The sequence below is a fragment of the Oreochromis aureus genome, linkage group 5 (assembly GCF_013358895.1).
Source record: "Oreochromis aureus strain Israel breed Guangdong linkage group 5, ZZ_aureus, whole genome shotgun sequence".
Taxonomy (NCBI): Eukaryota; Metazoa; Chordata; class Actinopteri; order Cichliformes; family Cichlidae; genus Oreochromis; species Oreochromis aureus.
Window position 1 is genome coordinate 33,376,896 of NC_052946.1, and position 15,649 is coordinate 33,392,544.

Below are 15,649 nucleotides of genomic sequence, written 5' to 3' on the forward strand. Positions count from 1 at the left end.
AAAGTGCACCGTCAGTGACATCCCATGAAGTGAATAAAACATGGGGTCCTGCTGTATATTATTAAGCTTTACAACATGCGAGATTCCTTCGCACTTTGGGTCCTGTGGATTTCACTCAGGTGGGCATCGCTGCACACACATATGTACATGCACACACACACACGCGCGCTCATTGCTGACAGCCCCTGAAGGCCTCGGTGGTTATGTAAGGAGCTCAGGAGGAGAGAGGTGGGGGTTTCTCACACACCGTTCACGCTCGGGCTTATCGCCCCAGGGCTCTGCAATGAGCTCAGTGTGAGTGATAAGAAGTGTGTGTGGCTGTGTGATATTAAACAGTGAGACGAAATTATTGAGAGACGTTTTTCAGAGTTTAAACATTTATTCTAGTAAATGGACGTAAGGAACTTTTTAGCACTGATTCGTGTGTGTGTGTTAAAGCATAAGAAATGAAGCATAGGAATTGCAAATGTGTTTGTGTGTGTTTGCACGACTTCCTGTCAAGCTGTGTCTGAACCAGCTTTGATCTCCAAGCCTTTTTTTCTCTCCTGCTATTTTTTCCACCATAAAACTGAGTGCTGTATTTTTTTCAGGCACCACACAAAATCTTTTTTCCCCCTTTTTATTAATTATTTTTATTTTTCTGATGCTGATGGAAAAAAATAATAAGCTGATGAGATTCAGTCTCTGTATTTTAGAGGTAATTACTAAAATATCAGGCTCAAACATGGAATTACATATTATGTTCCATCAATATGCTGTTTCATTCAGTATGCCCTCTATACTGTCACACAGAAAAATGACGGGGCCGCAGCATGTGTCTGTGCAGGCAGTGTTTGGGATTTGAGGGGGTCGTTCTATAAATACACTCAGCTGGAGGAGAATCTAGGTTGCACAAACTCGCAGACAAACCAACATAAAGTCCATAACCCAAAATGCAAATCAGACGAACGACACAACTCTTACATCTTATAGACCACAAAGTTTTAATTAAACTGTCATGTACAATAAAATTAGCAAGGCAATCCACTGAAAAGCCATACTCAGACTGGATGCGCCTGTGTTGTCTGACAGAAAGCTCTCATGCAGGACACTGTCAAGTTTTCAACAGAGACGGTAAATTAAGTCAACATCCTTCAGAATAGAGATGTTAAGCTTTCGAGTGAAGAGGCCAAGTATATGCTCTCTGACAATCAAATGCATCAAACAAGTCAAACACGATCATCTTGTAGAAGTCAGCCAGACCACTGACAGCAGCGACTTCGATCCTGTGGGAGTCTTATGTAATGCGAGTCTCAGGGCCACGGCAGGGTGTCAGTCCAAAGTCACTCTGACACATGACTACAGCTCTGTGGCAGTGACATTAAAGGGAACCAGGGAGCATCACAGTGTGTCATGTTGTTCTTTTTTACAGACTGAACGTGTGGGGTCTGTGAAATACAAACAGATCATCGACAGAGAGGCAGTTTGCTCTTTATACAGCACAAAAGGAGCCTGGTTATGTGATCTGCAACGTTACACTTCACTCAGACCCAGAATCATTACACAGGCTAAAATAAGATGATTAAAACCTCCTCTCTTGAAATTTCACTTTAACACTACTTTGGTGGATTTGGTGCAGGGTCAATGATACCATTCTGGCAAATAAAAATAGATACTACGTCTCACAAACAGCGGCTTTCATTCATCTAATAAACGAAAGATCCCTAGTTGAGTCCCGGGAGGAGACACAAATCCTTTGGGGGTTGAGTCAGGAAGGGCATCTGCTGTAAAAATCTGCCAAAGCAAACATGCGGCGCTACCCGCTGTGGAGACCCCTTGTGAATAATGGAGCAGCCGAAAGTAGCTTCTTCTATGTCTCGAAAACAAGAAACTACTAAACTCTAAACTATGAGTATTTTCAGCAATTTAAGCTTTTCGAAAAGAATGATAACACAAAAAACCATAACTGCTTATTAAACTGATACAGAAGAAAAAGTTTTATTTCATACATCTCAAACCTCTGTGAACGTTTAAGATAAATGTGCTTAGTATCAAGAACCTACGTATGTAATTCTCAGCACCCTTCAGACTTGGCAAGACGTAAAAAAACATTTGAGGACCCTCTATAATCTTGCTAACGCCTGTGTCCTCAACTATAAACCTGCCACCTTCAAGTGAACCGTCGCTGCTATACAATCATCTTCAACACTCTGGGTTCCTTTAATGTTATCTCATGTAAGATTAGAGTTTAAACCCTAAAAAATGAATACTTGCCACTTTATTATTACTGCTGAATGCCACATTGTTAAGAGGGTAATGTCTGTGAACTATACTCCTATATAGATAATTGCAGTTATATTTTGACCACACTTTGTCAAAAGCTGCCAGGATGACCCTGCTCCATTTAAGTAAGCTGTAACCTTAGATGTGCCGTTTAAAACCTCGACTGGGTCAACTATCCATATTTCTGTAGATGTAAGACATTAAAAATTCTTGGGGGTGGTACCTTACCAGACTGACAAAGTTTTCTATTGGACATAAAACCAATATAATACATCGGTATAGAACTGTAGAGCAGAGAGGGTTGGGCTGTATTAAATGTTTAGCAAAGAAATTGTGCTTAACTGAACCAGGAAAGGATGTCAACATTTAAGCTGTTCAAACACATTACAGCAAAGCTCTTATCCTTAAAATAAGGAGGATATCTTTGTGAAAAATCAACAAAGATACATTGTGTGTATTGTAGGCCGACTCTGCTTACTAAGGAGACTAATGCTATTTAGAGACTGAACAACAGCTGTATGACCAATTTTACTGTGAAACTACCTCTGGCGAACTATTTTTGGATGAAATAAAAAAGAAAGTCGTTTTGGTTAATGCAGAGAACTAATTACTTGCAATTCAAAGTATGGCACCACATTAATGGAAAACTACTGCTCACTAATCAAAACACAGAAATTACCGAACCATTATAAACATATTTATACCCTCTGTTTCTCCAACCATATACTGTGCAAGGTCCTTAATCTTTGCTGTTGTCACCAGAGCCAACAATGGTGATAACAATCTTACACTGCTGAACAATATATTCTGCTACATCTGCTACCTTCCACTCTACAATATGCTACGCTCCACGAATGCTGCACTTTATAAAACGTGTGAAATTCGGATTTTCACTATGAACCTGGGCTAAACTTTACAAGAATGCACAACACTCACTGTGGTACAGCACATGAAAACGATGATGAAAGTCCCAATGACACCTCCGATTCCCACCAACCAGGTCATCCTGAGGAACAGGATGACTCCGAAGATGTTTTGGATGCACGGCATATAAACGCCCATCAGTGTGCCGAGCTGGGGAGCCTGAAAGAAGAGAGGGGTGAGAAGAAAGAGACACCTGAGCATTACTCATGCACAGTTACAGTTTAAGTTTCTCCAAGTACTTAATTTAGATTGTATAACGTTAAAAATCAGATAGCTGTCAGACTCCAGATGTATACGCTTAGCTTGTCTCTCGCTATAAGCATTCCACACCAGATGCGCAGCACCCACTGAATGACTCCTGCTGCATTTTGGCAGATATATTAATCAATAAAAGTCAACACATCAGCCGTGCATGCTGGGAAGCACAGTTTGCAGTATGTGTTATGTGCCTTTTTTTTTTTTTACACGTGCAAAGACCCAAAACAATAAAGCAAAACACTGCACAGATGGCCACACTGCCATTAAGGAAAAAGGCACATAGGACTTGACAGATTATTACTTTCAAAGGCCCAATTTGTGATTTTAAAAGGCCACTTTGGCTTGAACTCGCTGTTGTTGCCACATTAGCGTGTTGATTTACTGCAAACACACGCTTTTGATTATAGGCTCTTTTTTCTTGCTAGTGTAGTTTAACATATATTTAAAATTATAATCATTTGGGTTATTTTTTATTTTAAGGATAGCTGTAAGAAGACATAATGTAAACTGGAGTTAAAGAGTGGGAAAGGCTTACAAGTTCTATGCCAAAATATACTTTTCGGTTGCCTTGCATAAATATATGTCTCTCCTATATTCCTGCTTCCAAATCCTCTGCTGACTACAAAAACAGTTTAAGCCCAGGAAATAAAGAAAACTTTGAGATCAGAAGGCAGCCATGGGACCAATCTGTTCAATGAATGCATGAAATATTACTGTATTTCTTTACAGGCTGGGTGTCTTTGTGTTTTGGTGCTGCAGTGCAGTCCCTGGTGTGGATCAGTTGACAAAGACAGCTGCTCTGTATTTTCAGGGCTGATCTATTGAAGGCAATTACTGACGCTCGGAGAATGACGACGTATTTTGTCGCACTTCTTATTTATTAATAGGAGGATTCTCTTACCAAAGGTTTTTGGATGCACTTGATGTGAATGCGTTTGCATACATTTGTTAATGAACAGTATATGAGTGTTTCCTGTGTGGGTCTGTACCGTCATGATGGCATTTATTAAACCTGAAGGACACAGCAGCTAACCCTGTACATAATAGAGAAATATTAATTTCCTGCTCGAGGACAGCTTGGCCAATGACAGGTAATTATTCTAGTATCCAGCCGTGACCCATTTTACCAAGCGACCTTCACTGTCACATCATTATATCACAGACAACACATGAACTTCTCTGCTGCATGTTTGCACTTAAATGCAGCTTAAAATTATGAATAAAGGATTGATTAGCTGTAGGTTGAGTTAGTAAAGATGCTAATACACAGAAAGGTTACAAAAATGTTTCAAGTATTAAAAACAAAACAGTAGCTGGGTGATAAAAATTAATCTCAAATGGGAAATTACAGCTAAACTGTGAACACCACCTCTATATAATTATACACACAGTGTTTACTGAACTTTACTCATACAACCAAAGACTTTCTTTAGGATAGGAAGTACTGAATCATAGATAGTTTAATTTGGCCTAACTTTATGCCCATCGTCAGCAGTAATTGCCCTTGAAGTGACAGTACAAGGGTCTTTAGGTTGCTAATTGTTCACACCTGACAAGGTGTGGATAAAGACATGCCTGGGTTGGCTCATTATCACCTCCCTGCTGTGTTACCTTAAGTTTTATCCCTTGATTTTTAACGCTGGATATTTAGTAATTTAATTATTTTTCCTAATAAATCACCACGTCACCCAAAAATTTATCTTGTTGCTCACAAGCTGGGTGGGTTGTAAAACAAAATAAACTCCAGCAGGCAATGTGCTTACAGACTTATGGCTTTGATACAACATAAGGACATAAAAATCAAAGAAGCTTTTAATTAAAACAAAACAAATTATTATATTATACCCAAGTACCCAATAACTTGAATGAAATTACAATATTATGCCCATAATACTAATGTGGCAATTCTGTAAATAATGGCCTGTTTTGGGTAATTTGGTACAGATAGATAGATTTGGAAATAATATCATAAGAAATGTCTTGATCACAATGATGGTGAAGTGAAACTCTAACATTGTGATACCCCAACTTTCACAATTTAGGCCCTTGCACCTGTAGAAGTGTGTAGAAGTTCTTTTTAAATATATGAGATTCTCTAGGACAAAAAGAAATTGTCCTGGTGATTCAGCAGCATTAGTACCCAAAATGTTTCATTAAAGTTGAGATATCAACTTTCCCTTTTTTCCTCCATAATCTACAGTTACTATGGTGGATGATCATAGCAACACAGCCAAAATTTCAATTACATGTAATCCATGTCAGCAGAAAAAGCTCAAGCTTTAGACTGCTCCTACTCTTGGCCCTGTATGATGTCAGTGAGAGCAGATATCCTTAATACTGTCATCACATGCAGACTGGTTATGAACACAGGTTCACCCACCTGCTGTTCAAACCTTCTGTTTTAAAGTGGCAATCAGAATAAAGTTAGCATAAGGGGAGGGGGAACAGACCTAAAACGGCTTGTTGCAGACATTTGATAAACAGGAGGGCAGCACCGGGGCACAGCAAAATATTATTTTAAACGTCAGAACAACTGCAGTAAAGTTCAAGGCTGAAATTACAGAGCTAAAAATGAGCATTATAAGTCCTATTTCAACACTCTAATGAAAATCTGGTTGTGCCGATTTATTGACCTTTAGCTAATAGCTTACTGCAGGGGAATCAGTAAGAGACACGTACAAAAAGGTTACAGTATGTTTGGGCTAATTTGGAAACAGTGTCACACAGTTACGTGAGCAGGGAGCTCTTAGCTTTTGCTTTTTCACATAAAAGCGTTTCTTCCATGATTAAGTTTTTTAAACTCTCAAGTTCAGCGTTGGTTTCAAAATGTATGATGAAATAATGATGTGCTCTAGGGAGAACCTTAAGTGGTTCGTGGTTATCAGTCACGGCCTCTAATATATTTCTTCAACAGGGGTTATTAAATTTGCTGTAGCAAATGGACACTACACAAGATGGAGAACTTAGAACCACGAGGCCCACACGGGGAAGTGACAGCAGATGCTGAATTCATAATCCAGACTTTTAATCAAATCATCCTGACAAGTGGCTGACATCAAATGAATAATGTTGTGTCTGATGCTACAGTATGTGATTTGTTTGGAGAGGCCCGCTTTCCAGCATTAATAATGTACTGTTTGCAGAGAGGAGCAGAGTGAGAGAGGCAGAGCTGGAGAGACAGAGGCAGAGCAAGTCCAAGCAGGTCTTACAAATATAATTATCTTCTAATTTCCTTTAGATAAACAACAGAGCAAGTGCTCACACTCGGAAATGCAATTAGCAAGCTTATCACTTTGGAAGCCCCTGATTACCTCACCAGAAGCACTCAGTTTCTCATATCATATCATATCATATCATATCATATCATATCATATCATATCATCTGATTATATATATACCTTACCTGTCAGTGGATAAAACTGGTCATATGCTACACGACAGGTATTGATCCATTCTACAAACTGACCAGACCCCATGTTCCTGAACAAGCCTGATGGGCTGGTGCCCCACTCTGCCACCCCCAGGGCCCAACAGATCTATTGACTTCCCACTGTGAGACACCACAGAGAAGTCAGGACATGAATGGAACCCACACAGTATTAGGAATAGGCTGATAATACTGCAACGGATTAGTGTTTGCTCCATCATGATATTTACCTTTTTTAAGTTGCTAGCTGACATAACTTGACATAATACACCATTCAAAACAACAAGTGTGATACAAAACAATGAACCAGCCATGCAACCGATGAGTGTTTTGACTTCCACCAACTGAGAGAGCTGTAAAAGAATGACAAGTGGGTAAACTTTGATTTCCTTGTTTGAAAATGTCTTTGCTTACATTTGTGTTTGCATGCTAGCACTCTATATTCTGTATTTTAAAGACTGCATAACCATTAGAAGACAAAATAAATGCAACTGATTCCAGTATAAGTCAATCTTCTACTGGTTTACCACATAGCCTAGCACTGTATGTAATTCCTAATGTTTTCTTTGCTTTTGATTACAAATTTCTATTTGGCTAACACAACTGAATTATCTTCAGCGACAATTTTAATCAGAAATATTCGTCAATTATTCCTTTTGCTTTTGGGCATTTGCTCACACAAGCCGCTTCAAGATGTCCTTGGAAATTCAATGTTTTTAATTTTTTTTTGCAGCTGCAGGATTAGATGTTATATTGATTATTAATCGATAAAAAGAGTAGTAGATGAAGAGATGATAAAAAAAAATAATCATTAGTTCCCCTCCGGGTTTCTTGTTCTATTATTTGCAAGATTAACAAAGTAAATCTAAACTGCACTGTTGTTAATCCAACACTTCAGTTTTTCCATAAGGTGTTTGTTATATTTTCCCTGTGTGTGTACACTCTGTCTTTAATATGGCTGACATGTAATCTACAGCTTCACCTCTCGCACAACTTAATCCTCGCAGCAGGGAACCTCTCAACTTTCAGGCTCGCTGTGCTTTAATCACAGATCCACATCTTGGCCTCCACAGGTTGCTCGAGGGAGCAGCTGACAACAAACCCCATTCATCTCTGTCATATCTCCCACTATATGATTATTATTTGCACACTTTGTCGGGTGTCTAGGGTATGTAAATAAGATTGCTACTCACTGTGCCCTTCAGTGTGTGGCAGAGAGCATTTCTCATCATCTGCATGTCAGCGTAGATAAACCTGGTGTAAACCTTGAAAGGACTCATATGTGTAAAACTACATATATATTATCTAAGAGGTGATTTTACTTCTAGTGTATATTTCTGGTCTGTGTGCACCTGATATATGTTATGTTGTTCGTCAGACAGACAGTACAGTATCACTGTACTCTGCTTCAAGGTTCAATTTTTACTTAATGAAAAAACAGACAAACGGTAGGGGTAGTATTAAAGTCAAATACGGAAATAAATTTTAATTCATAGAATTAAAATCCAAGAAAGTCAAAATAAAAACACACATTTAGGATAATTAAGACACAATTTCACTTTTCCTCAGGTCTTCTTATAACTTTTCAGTTCTCTTCTTTCTCACCCCAGCAGCAATCCTGTAATTAAAAACACTGCCTTTCCACTGGCAGGTCCTTCAGGGACTTGGTGTGTAATATACATTAGCACTTAGGTGCTGCAGGCAGAAAGGCACCCCTGCCATCAGCACTTTGTTGTTTGACTCAAAACTGCTGCCACTGCACAAAGTGGGCTGAGGTTAGTTTGTAACAACAGGTATGTTATTAAAGGAAAGCCTGTGTGCGCTTACATATCGCAGACAAAACACCTTCAGGAAGCTGGAGCTTTGTAATTCCTTTCAAGGTGGGTGAATCTAATAACAACAAGAATTTCCTCGCTGCTCATCTCTTTTCCTGGGGTGGCTGAGAAGTAGAGCAGGTTATCTACTAAACAGAAGGTTGGTGGTTCAATCCCTGGCTGCTCTGGTGTGGTGCCAAATTATCCTTGGGCAAGATGCTGAACCCTGACTTGCTCCTGATACATTCATCAGAGTGTGAATGTTAGATAGAAAGCACTTAGACTTGTATAAATGTGTGTGTGAATGTTGTATAAAGCGCTTTGAGGGCTCAAGCAGAGCAGAAAAGTGCTATATAAGAAATAAGAACCAGTCCATTTACCAGTAATGTTAACCCTTTAAAACCTGAACCATGAAATGACTGCCAGAAACTTTAAATTTTTTGATGATGGAGTGTTTGTTGAACCTTTAGACAAAATATATAAAAATATATCAAATTTTAATCTCCATATACGAGTTTCAATTTGTATCACATTTGCTACATAAGCCATATTTTTCCAATTTAGTTATTAAAAATGTGTCATGCAATTTATGTCATTTTTTGAGGGTAAAAAGAAGTCACGCTGATGATGTAGAAGTCTCAAAAACAGGGTTAACGACTGCTTTGTGTTAAATACACACACTCTGGGCTCTTCATCACACGGACAGATCATTTGCAGCGTTCACTCACTGGAAACTGTTAAAGAGTTGTATAATATCAGCTTCATACAGGGGTTGATTATTATCAAATACAGATAAGGAAAAAGAGTATGTCTTTTTGAATTGAAATAGCAGAGGTTAGATTGTGGAATCTGGAAAAGATAACATCTTGGTAGAATAGTTTGTCAGAAAGGCTTAAGGAGAAGTGAGAAAATTCAGTATAATTTTTGTCCTTTAATGGTTTTCATACACAACTGTAGACTTAGAGGAAGGCAGGTTGAAAGCACGACTGATAATGCAGATTATAATAATCTGTGCTAAAAGGTGTGTAAATACAATTGAGTATTACAACAGCAACAAGGTGTTTATGCCCTGCAACACTCCACAGGAGCACAACAAAACCAAAGTAGGCAGTAACTCTCTCCAGACTGGAAAATGTCATTTTCCCTGCCTGTTCTCCCACACAATGGAGAACCACAATCAAGCAGACCTTCAGTGTTGGACTGCTGCATGAGTGTCTGTGGTAGCTCATGGCTGAGTGATAAATTATAATCCAGCTTTGACAATAGGGAGGCTTTGAAAAAAACAAACAAACTGTTTGTCTGCTAGAAATCCTGATTGTTACATAAGATGTACAGACACAGAAAACAGATACTGGATTTGGGGTGTGGGGGGCCTAAACAGAGTCCTAAACAAGATAAAACACTTCTATGGATTTGTTAAACAGCCAGCAAAAAACAGAAATGGGGTAAACTAATGAATGCTTGTAATGACTTTATATTAAAAAAAAGCCTAAAACAGATTGAATGCTTGTACATGCATTGAATCAATGACCCTGTTGGGAGAAAAGCCAGGGCATTCACTGAAAGTACTGCTTTTCAGTTTTCATTCAGTTGGTGTTTCATTACTTCATTTTGTGGATGGGGAATGCAGGCCTGACCAGCATCTGCCCTGATAAATGCACATGCTCACATATACACAGGAGTGTCTGCTTAATGGGCCACAAGCCAGCAGTGTGATTTCCCTGGAGAATATGCCACCAAGAGCAAAGGGAACGCGGACTGCTGCAGAGCCACAGGTAGGGCCAGCGAGGCACCACTGAAAGAGGAAGAAACAGCTGCCCACCGATCCCCTGGGAAGTGCAGTCAACGCACCACATGGATGGCTCAGGTGTGCTAGATGCACAACAGGACCTTTCAATACATCTGCTGTGGCACCTACTTCAGATTCACTGCCTCCTGCTGCCCTACCACTTAGCACAAGTCTATCACCAGACTGGATCTCAGTCTCTGGCCATCTTTTCAGCTTCACATCCATCACGAGCTTTTTCTCACATAACTATACACCAACTATGCATCAATGTGTAGCATTATAAAAAAAAGACTTCTCACAGCCATGAAAATGCTGTTCTTAATTTAAAGACCATCCTAATTCCAAACAAGAAAATATTCACATTTGTCCATAAACCATGGGAAATTGATTCTTTCAAAATCTGTGCAGGTCAGAAAAGGAAGATTTTCTTTTAAAAAAAGCATTAACTGGATCACTGGTACCTGGCTGTTTTTGGTGGAAGGCCAGGTCAATAGATTGTATGAATGAAATGTAAACTATAGCAGGTTTCCTTAACCTTAAAGTAGTTTTAGTTGCCTTGACGTAGAGCAGACATGTGATTCCACTTGATTTTCTTTTGACTATGCTATTATAATGGTAGATTTTCATATTAAACAAAAACAAAATGCTGTGCTCCCAAAACTCCTTCTTGTTTTTTTTTCTACTTTTGGATCTGTATTATGTCACAACCAGAGAATATCCTTAATATGGTCATCTTGGGCACATAGCTCTGGCTGTGTGTACAAAAGCATCACCTGCTCACATAGTGTTCAAAACCTTCTGTTTGAGAAGGCCAGCCAATGAGAGGAAGACGTAATACAGGAAGAAGGGACTCAAAACAGCTTATTGAGACAGCTGATGGACATGTATTTTTAGATAACATAAATCTTCCTTTAAAACTGCATTAATTTGTTATATGCTTCATACATCCATATCCCCCCTCCTTCCTTTTCCTATGTTACTCACATAGTCTTATTTCAACCTTCCTTTGAGCATCTCTTAACCTGCTGAGGCTAGCAGTTCTATGTTGAATTTGGGGAAGTGCAGATTTAAAAAGAGAAGGTGAAAACAATTCCAAATCCCTGGATAGCCGGAAGGGAAAGAAAATGAAAGAGAAAGAGGGCAGAGTATCAGGAGATGGAGTACACACTACTTCTGACTGAGCTGAGAGGAAGGGAAACATCCTAGCCTTCACAGTCTTGGACAACCTGCCAAGCTGCTTAGGCTGACAAAACTAGCGACATCTTTTAAATCACTTCTTACAGGAATTTGTTATGCTTACAAGCAGGACCAATATGTGCTGCATGTACAAATGTCTGGATTTTGTTTTAAATGTCTGGGTGGTGTTGCACCTGTTTGTGGAGAACTGCTGATAGAAATGTACCGATGTTACTGTGGAATCATATAATTGAATGCAAGAGTGTGAAATTGTTTCCACTTCCTGCAGCAAATCAGTGGTATCAGTGCACATAATTATTTCATGATTAATTCGTCACTTTGATAATACATTAAAGTAGCGCATTATGTGTAACATATGGGTGGTTTCTCTACCTGATTTGGTAGAAACTCAGGAGAGAGAAGAAGAGATGAAAGAACAAGTAAGGACAGATAAAAGAGGGTGGAGAAGAGGAGGGGGATCCGCGCAACTGTTTCATTATTTTCATTACTGGCAGAGACCGAGGCGTGAAGTGAAGCGAGTGAGGTCAGGGGAGGTGGGGGGAGAGGGGGGTAACAACAGAGAGGGAGGCAGACTGGGAGCTTGTAACGCAATCTGCACGCTCTGCTGGCCAAACCGGAGCTGATAGGGCAAATGTGTTTCTGCTCAGGTGTGCTGAATTATTAAACAGACAGCAAGAGGAGAGACCAGCGAGCATCAGCCTTCCTGACCGGCTGTGGATGAACCAGTCACTCTGCGGTCAGCTGGGTTTCTGTGTGCGCGTGTGCGTGTCTGTATGTGCGAAAGTGTTTTAAAAAAATAATAAAAACACTGAACACTGTAGCAAAATATCCTCTGCGGAAATCAAGACGCACCACCTCTAAACAGCATCTACATGTGTTACTAGAATATTCTAGGTTCCACCACAAAACCTCATGTGTTACAGCCAGCTGTGAAACCACTGTTTACGTGCACTCTCAGATTCAAGGCTGGCAGACTCCTTTTCCACTAATGCACATGTACTGCTGCTCCCTTGTGTTTACAAATTAAGATCAAGAGTGACATGCCAGAAACAGACACGTGAGGTGAAAATGTACTCTAAGCTACTATGTGGTAGATACAAATGAGCACAATAATCACGAGAACTTAAACAATGACATTTTAGATGAGAAGACGGATCATTTTTCTCCTAATTCTTTCAGTCAAATCATTAATTTTGTGGAAATTTAGTGTAAATGACATTTATCTTGCGAAAGATTTAACATCTTGAAATTATATCTTTAATTCCTGTTTTATCAGTGTTGTAGAGCTGGAACAATTAGGCAATTAATCCATGAGCTCACTGGCAGAAAAATAATTGGCAAAATATACTGAAATTGATTGAATTTTTCCAGTCATTTGATGATGACAGATGCTAAATTTTGCTGCTTTTTTCATACTGAAGATATCCAGTTTGGGGACTTTTTGCTACACAAAACACGTCATTTAAAGATGCGAATTTTAACACGTTTTTGATATTTCATGTAAAATAAATAATAATCTGAAATTTCACAGATACCAGGCTAATAGGCTCAGAAGAACAAAAACATTTACTGAGCCTATTAGCCTGGTATCTGTGAAATTTCTATTTCTCCCCACTGTGAGCATGTGCATGCTGCTCTAACATGAATTCACATTAATCACGATACATTCTTCAGAAAGCAGCTGATGGGAACGCTGATCTCATGCCAGTCTAATGAGAAAGGGAGGATGTTGTGGAGTTGGGGGGGAGGGGTGAGGTCAGAGCTGAGAGCAAGGTTCATAAAACACCCAGAAGGGAAACATTTATGTAAGGGGAACATTACACTCTAAAAAGCAGAGTACATATGGACAAGTGTTCCTTCTTGGCAAGTGTAGTCGTTTGGAAAATGACATGAATAAAAGAGGTTCATATGTTTGCATTGTGTTTACTGTTGTGCATACAAAAAGCACTATTAAGAAAATGCAGCTGGATATGTTATCTTTATTTTTGTTTGCTTGGTTTTTTTTTTGAGAAACAGAATATAAAAATACTGAAAACTAACTAAATCTATACATTAACAACTAGGAACACTACAAGCTACATGCCTAAAGACTGACTAGTAACCTCCAGCAACCACCCACCAACTACTTGGGGAATATATATTTTTCCTTTTTGATCTGTGGTTGCTACCCAGTCTCTACATCTGTGTGATTGAGCCCTAAGTAACTAATTCAATCCACATGTAAAACAAACACCAAGGATTAAAGTGTTCATGTTCAGATAACTTCCCAGACACATTATTTTTCATGTTATTCTGCAGCAAGAGTATATTAAATGTTATATTTACATAGTGCTGGATGATTTGGGGATACGGACAAGAGACTGAAATTCACACCCAAACCAGGCTGTAACATTTTAACATTTACAGAGGAGAAAAATGTGGTATTTGTTTCTTATATATTAAACCAGAACTAAGTTTTTTAGTAAAGCTTTATCAAATGTTGATAATCGAATGCCTAAAGTGAGATATTGCCAATATACAAAAAAAACAAGCCTTGCCTTCTTGTACTAGTTTTCTCAGTTGCTTTGGAAGATAGCGAAAATGATTCTTAACATGTACAAAAACATAAAAGCAGCTTTTCAAATAAGATTTTTTCTCTAAACAATCAGAACTAACAGCTGCACACAATGGATTGTCTGCGAAAGCCTGTAACAAGACAAGTTGTGACAAATTCTTATGCCACTGTTTACAAATACAAAAGTCAAACAGCTTAGTGATGTTAATATAACTGCATACTCTACTGTGAAATGCTTTCTGATGTAAACAACCTCTTTGATGACAATGATTAAAAATGCACTACGCTGCTCTTTTTTCCTGTCTGGCATAGAACAATTTAAACAGTACAGACTTTCAGATTACTGTATGTGGGGCATCGACTGCAACAGTTCTGCTGGAGAATCACAAATCACCTTTGTAGTTTTACTGGTTTTACTGTAACCGGCTGACATCTTTGTGACACATTAAAAAAATGATATATATCACAGCAGATGCCTGCAGAGGCTTGATGAGATATCGCCAGATTCTCCATGTGCTGCAGTGCAAGGGTATTTGTTGCTACTGTAAGTTGGTGGGAATCTGGAACTTGAAAATCAGGTTGTAACACTAACAGTTTACCATTTATAATTGCTAAATTAATTAATGTGAATTAACTTTAGTTATTAAATATATATTGCTAAGATCTGCAAAATTACATAATCAATAATGGTTGAAAAAATCTTTTCTGATGAGTTTATAATTGATAGTGTCAAACATTTTTATAACATTATGCAACATTATGGTCAAATTGAAAATTATGGTAATTAAATACGAACACAGACCAAGGTTTGCTCTAGGGCAGGCATAATATACACTGTGACTCACAAGTCACTAGTGTATGAATATATACTGTCATTTTGGTTTCCCAGTCAGAGCCACACTTGTATCTGATTTTAAAGCACCAACATGCTGAGGGTGAAAATCCTTAGCTTGAGTCTTCAGAAAACAATCACAGCCATCTTTTACATTCATCTGGTTATGATTTGCCATTTAAAGTTGTAACTAACAGGTGTTTACATTTCAATAATATTCCTGGTTTTCCCCCTTTGTGCTTGTATCCAGAGCTGTAAAACAATATTGCATTGCTTTTTGTATTTCCAAATGAAAAGTCTAACAAAATATGTAGGAAATTCTTGACAAATTATGAAAACCCAATGAACCACTTTACATGGTCAAAATAGCTTTTGATCAAAAGAACACACATAATTGTTAATATAGGAAGCAGCAGACTGTTGTACCTAATCCAACCTAACTTAAAACCTGCTTTTATGATGATGACTGGATGATTTGAAGGTGTTGAAATTCAATTCTGATCTGAGAAATGCACCAGAGTGACTGCAAAAAACTGTAAATGGGCAAAGTCAGAGAAGATTAGCTTTGACTGGTTTCCATCTTAACCTTTGT

At 38.6% G+C, this 15,649-nt stretch overlaps 1 protein-coding gene across 3 annotated transcripts in view; it reads right to left on the reverse strand.

Moving 5' to 3' along the window:
- The window catches only part of slc12a5a (solute carrier family 12 member 5a), a 186,314-nt gene that overhangs the window by 36,551 nt on the left and 134,114 nt on the right, over positions 1–15,649 (reverse strand). For all 3 annotated transcript variants that reach the window (XM_039612342.1, XM_039612343.1, XM_031738567.2), the window contains one exon: positions 3,199–3,345. In XM_039612342.1, the coding sequence (XP_039468276.1) occupies positions 3,199–3,345 (147 nt within the window). The remainder of the gene's footprint in view (positions 1–3,198; positions 3,346–15,649) is intronic.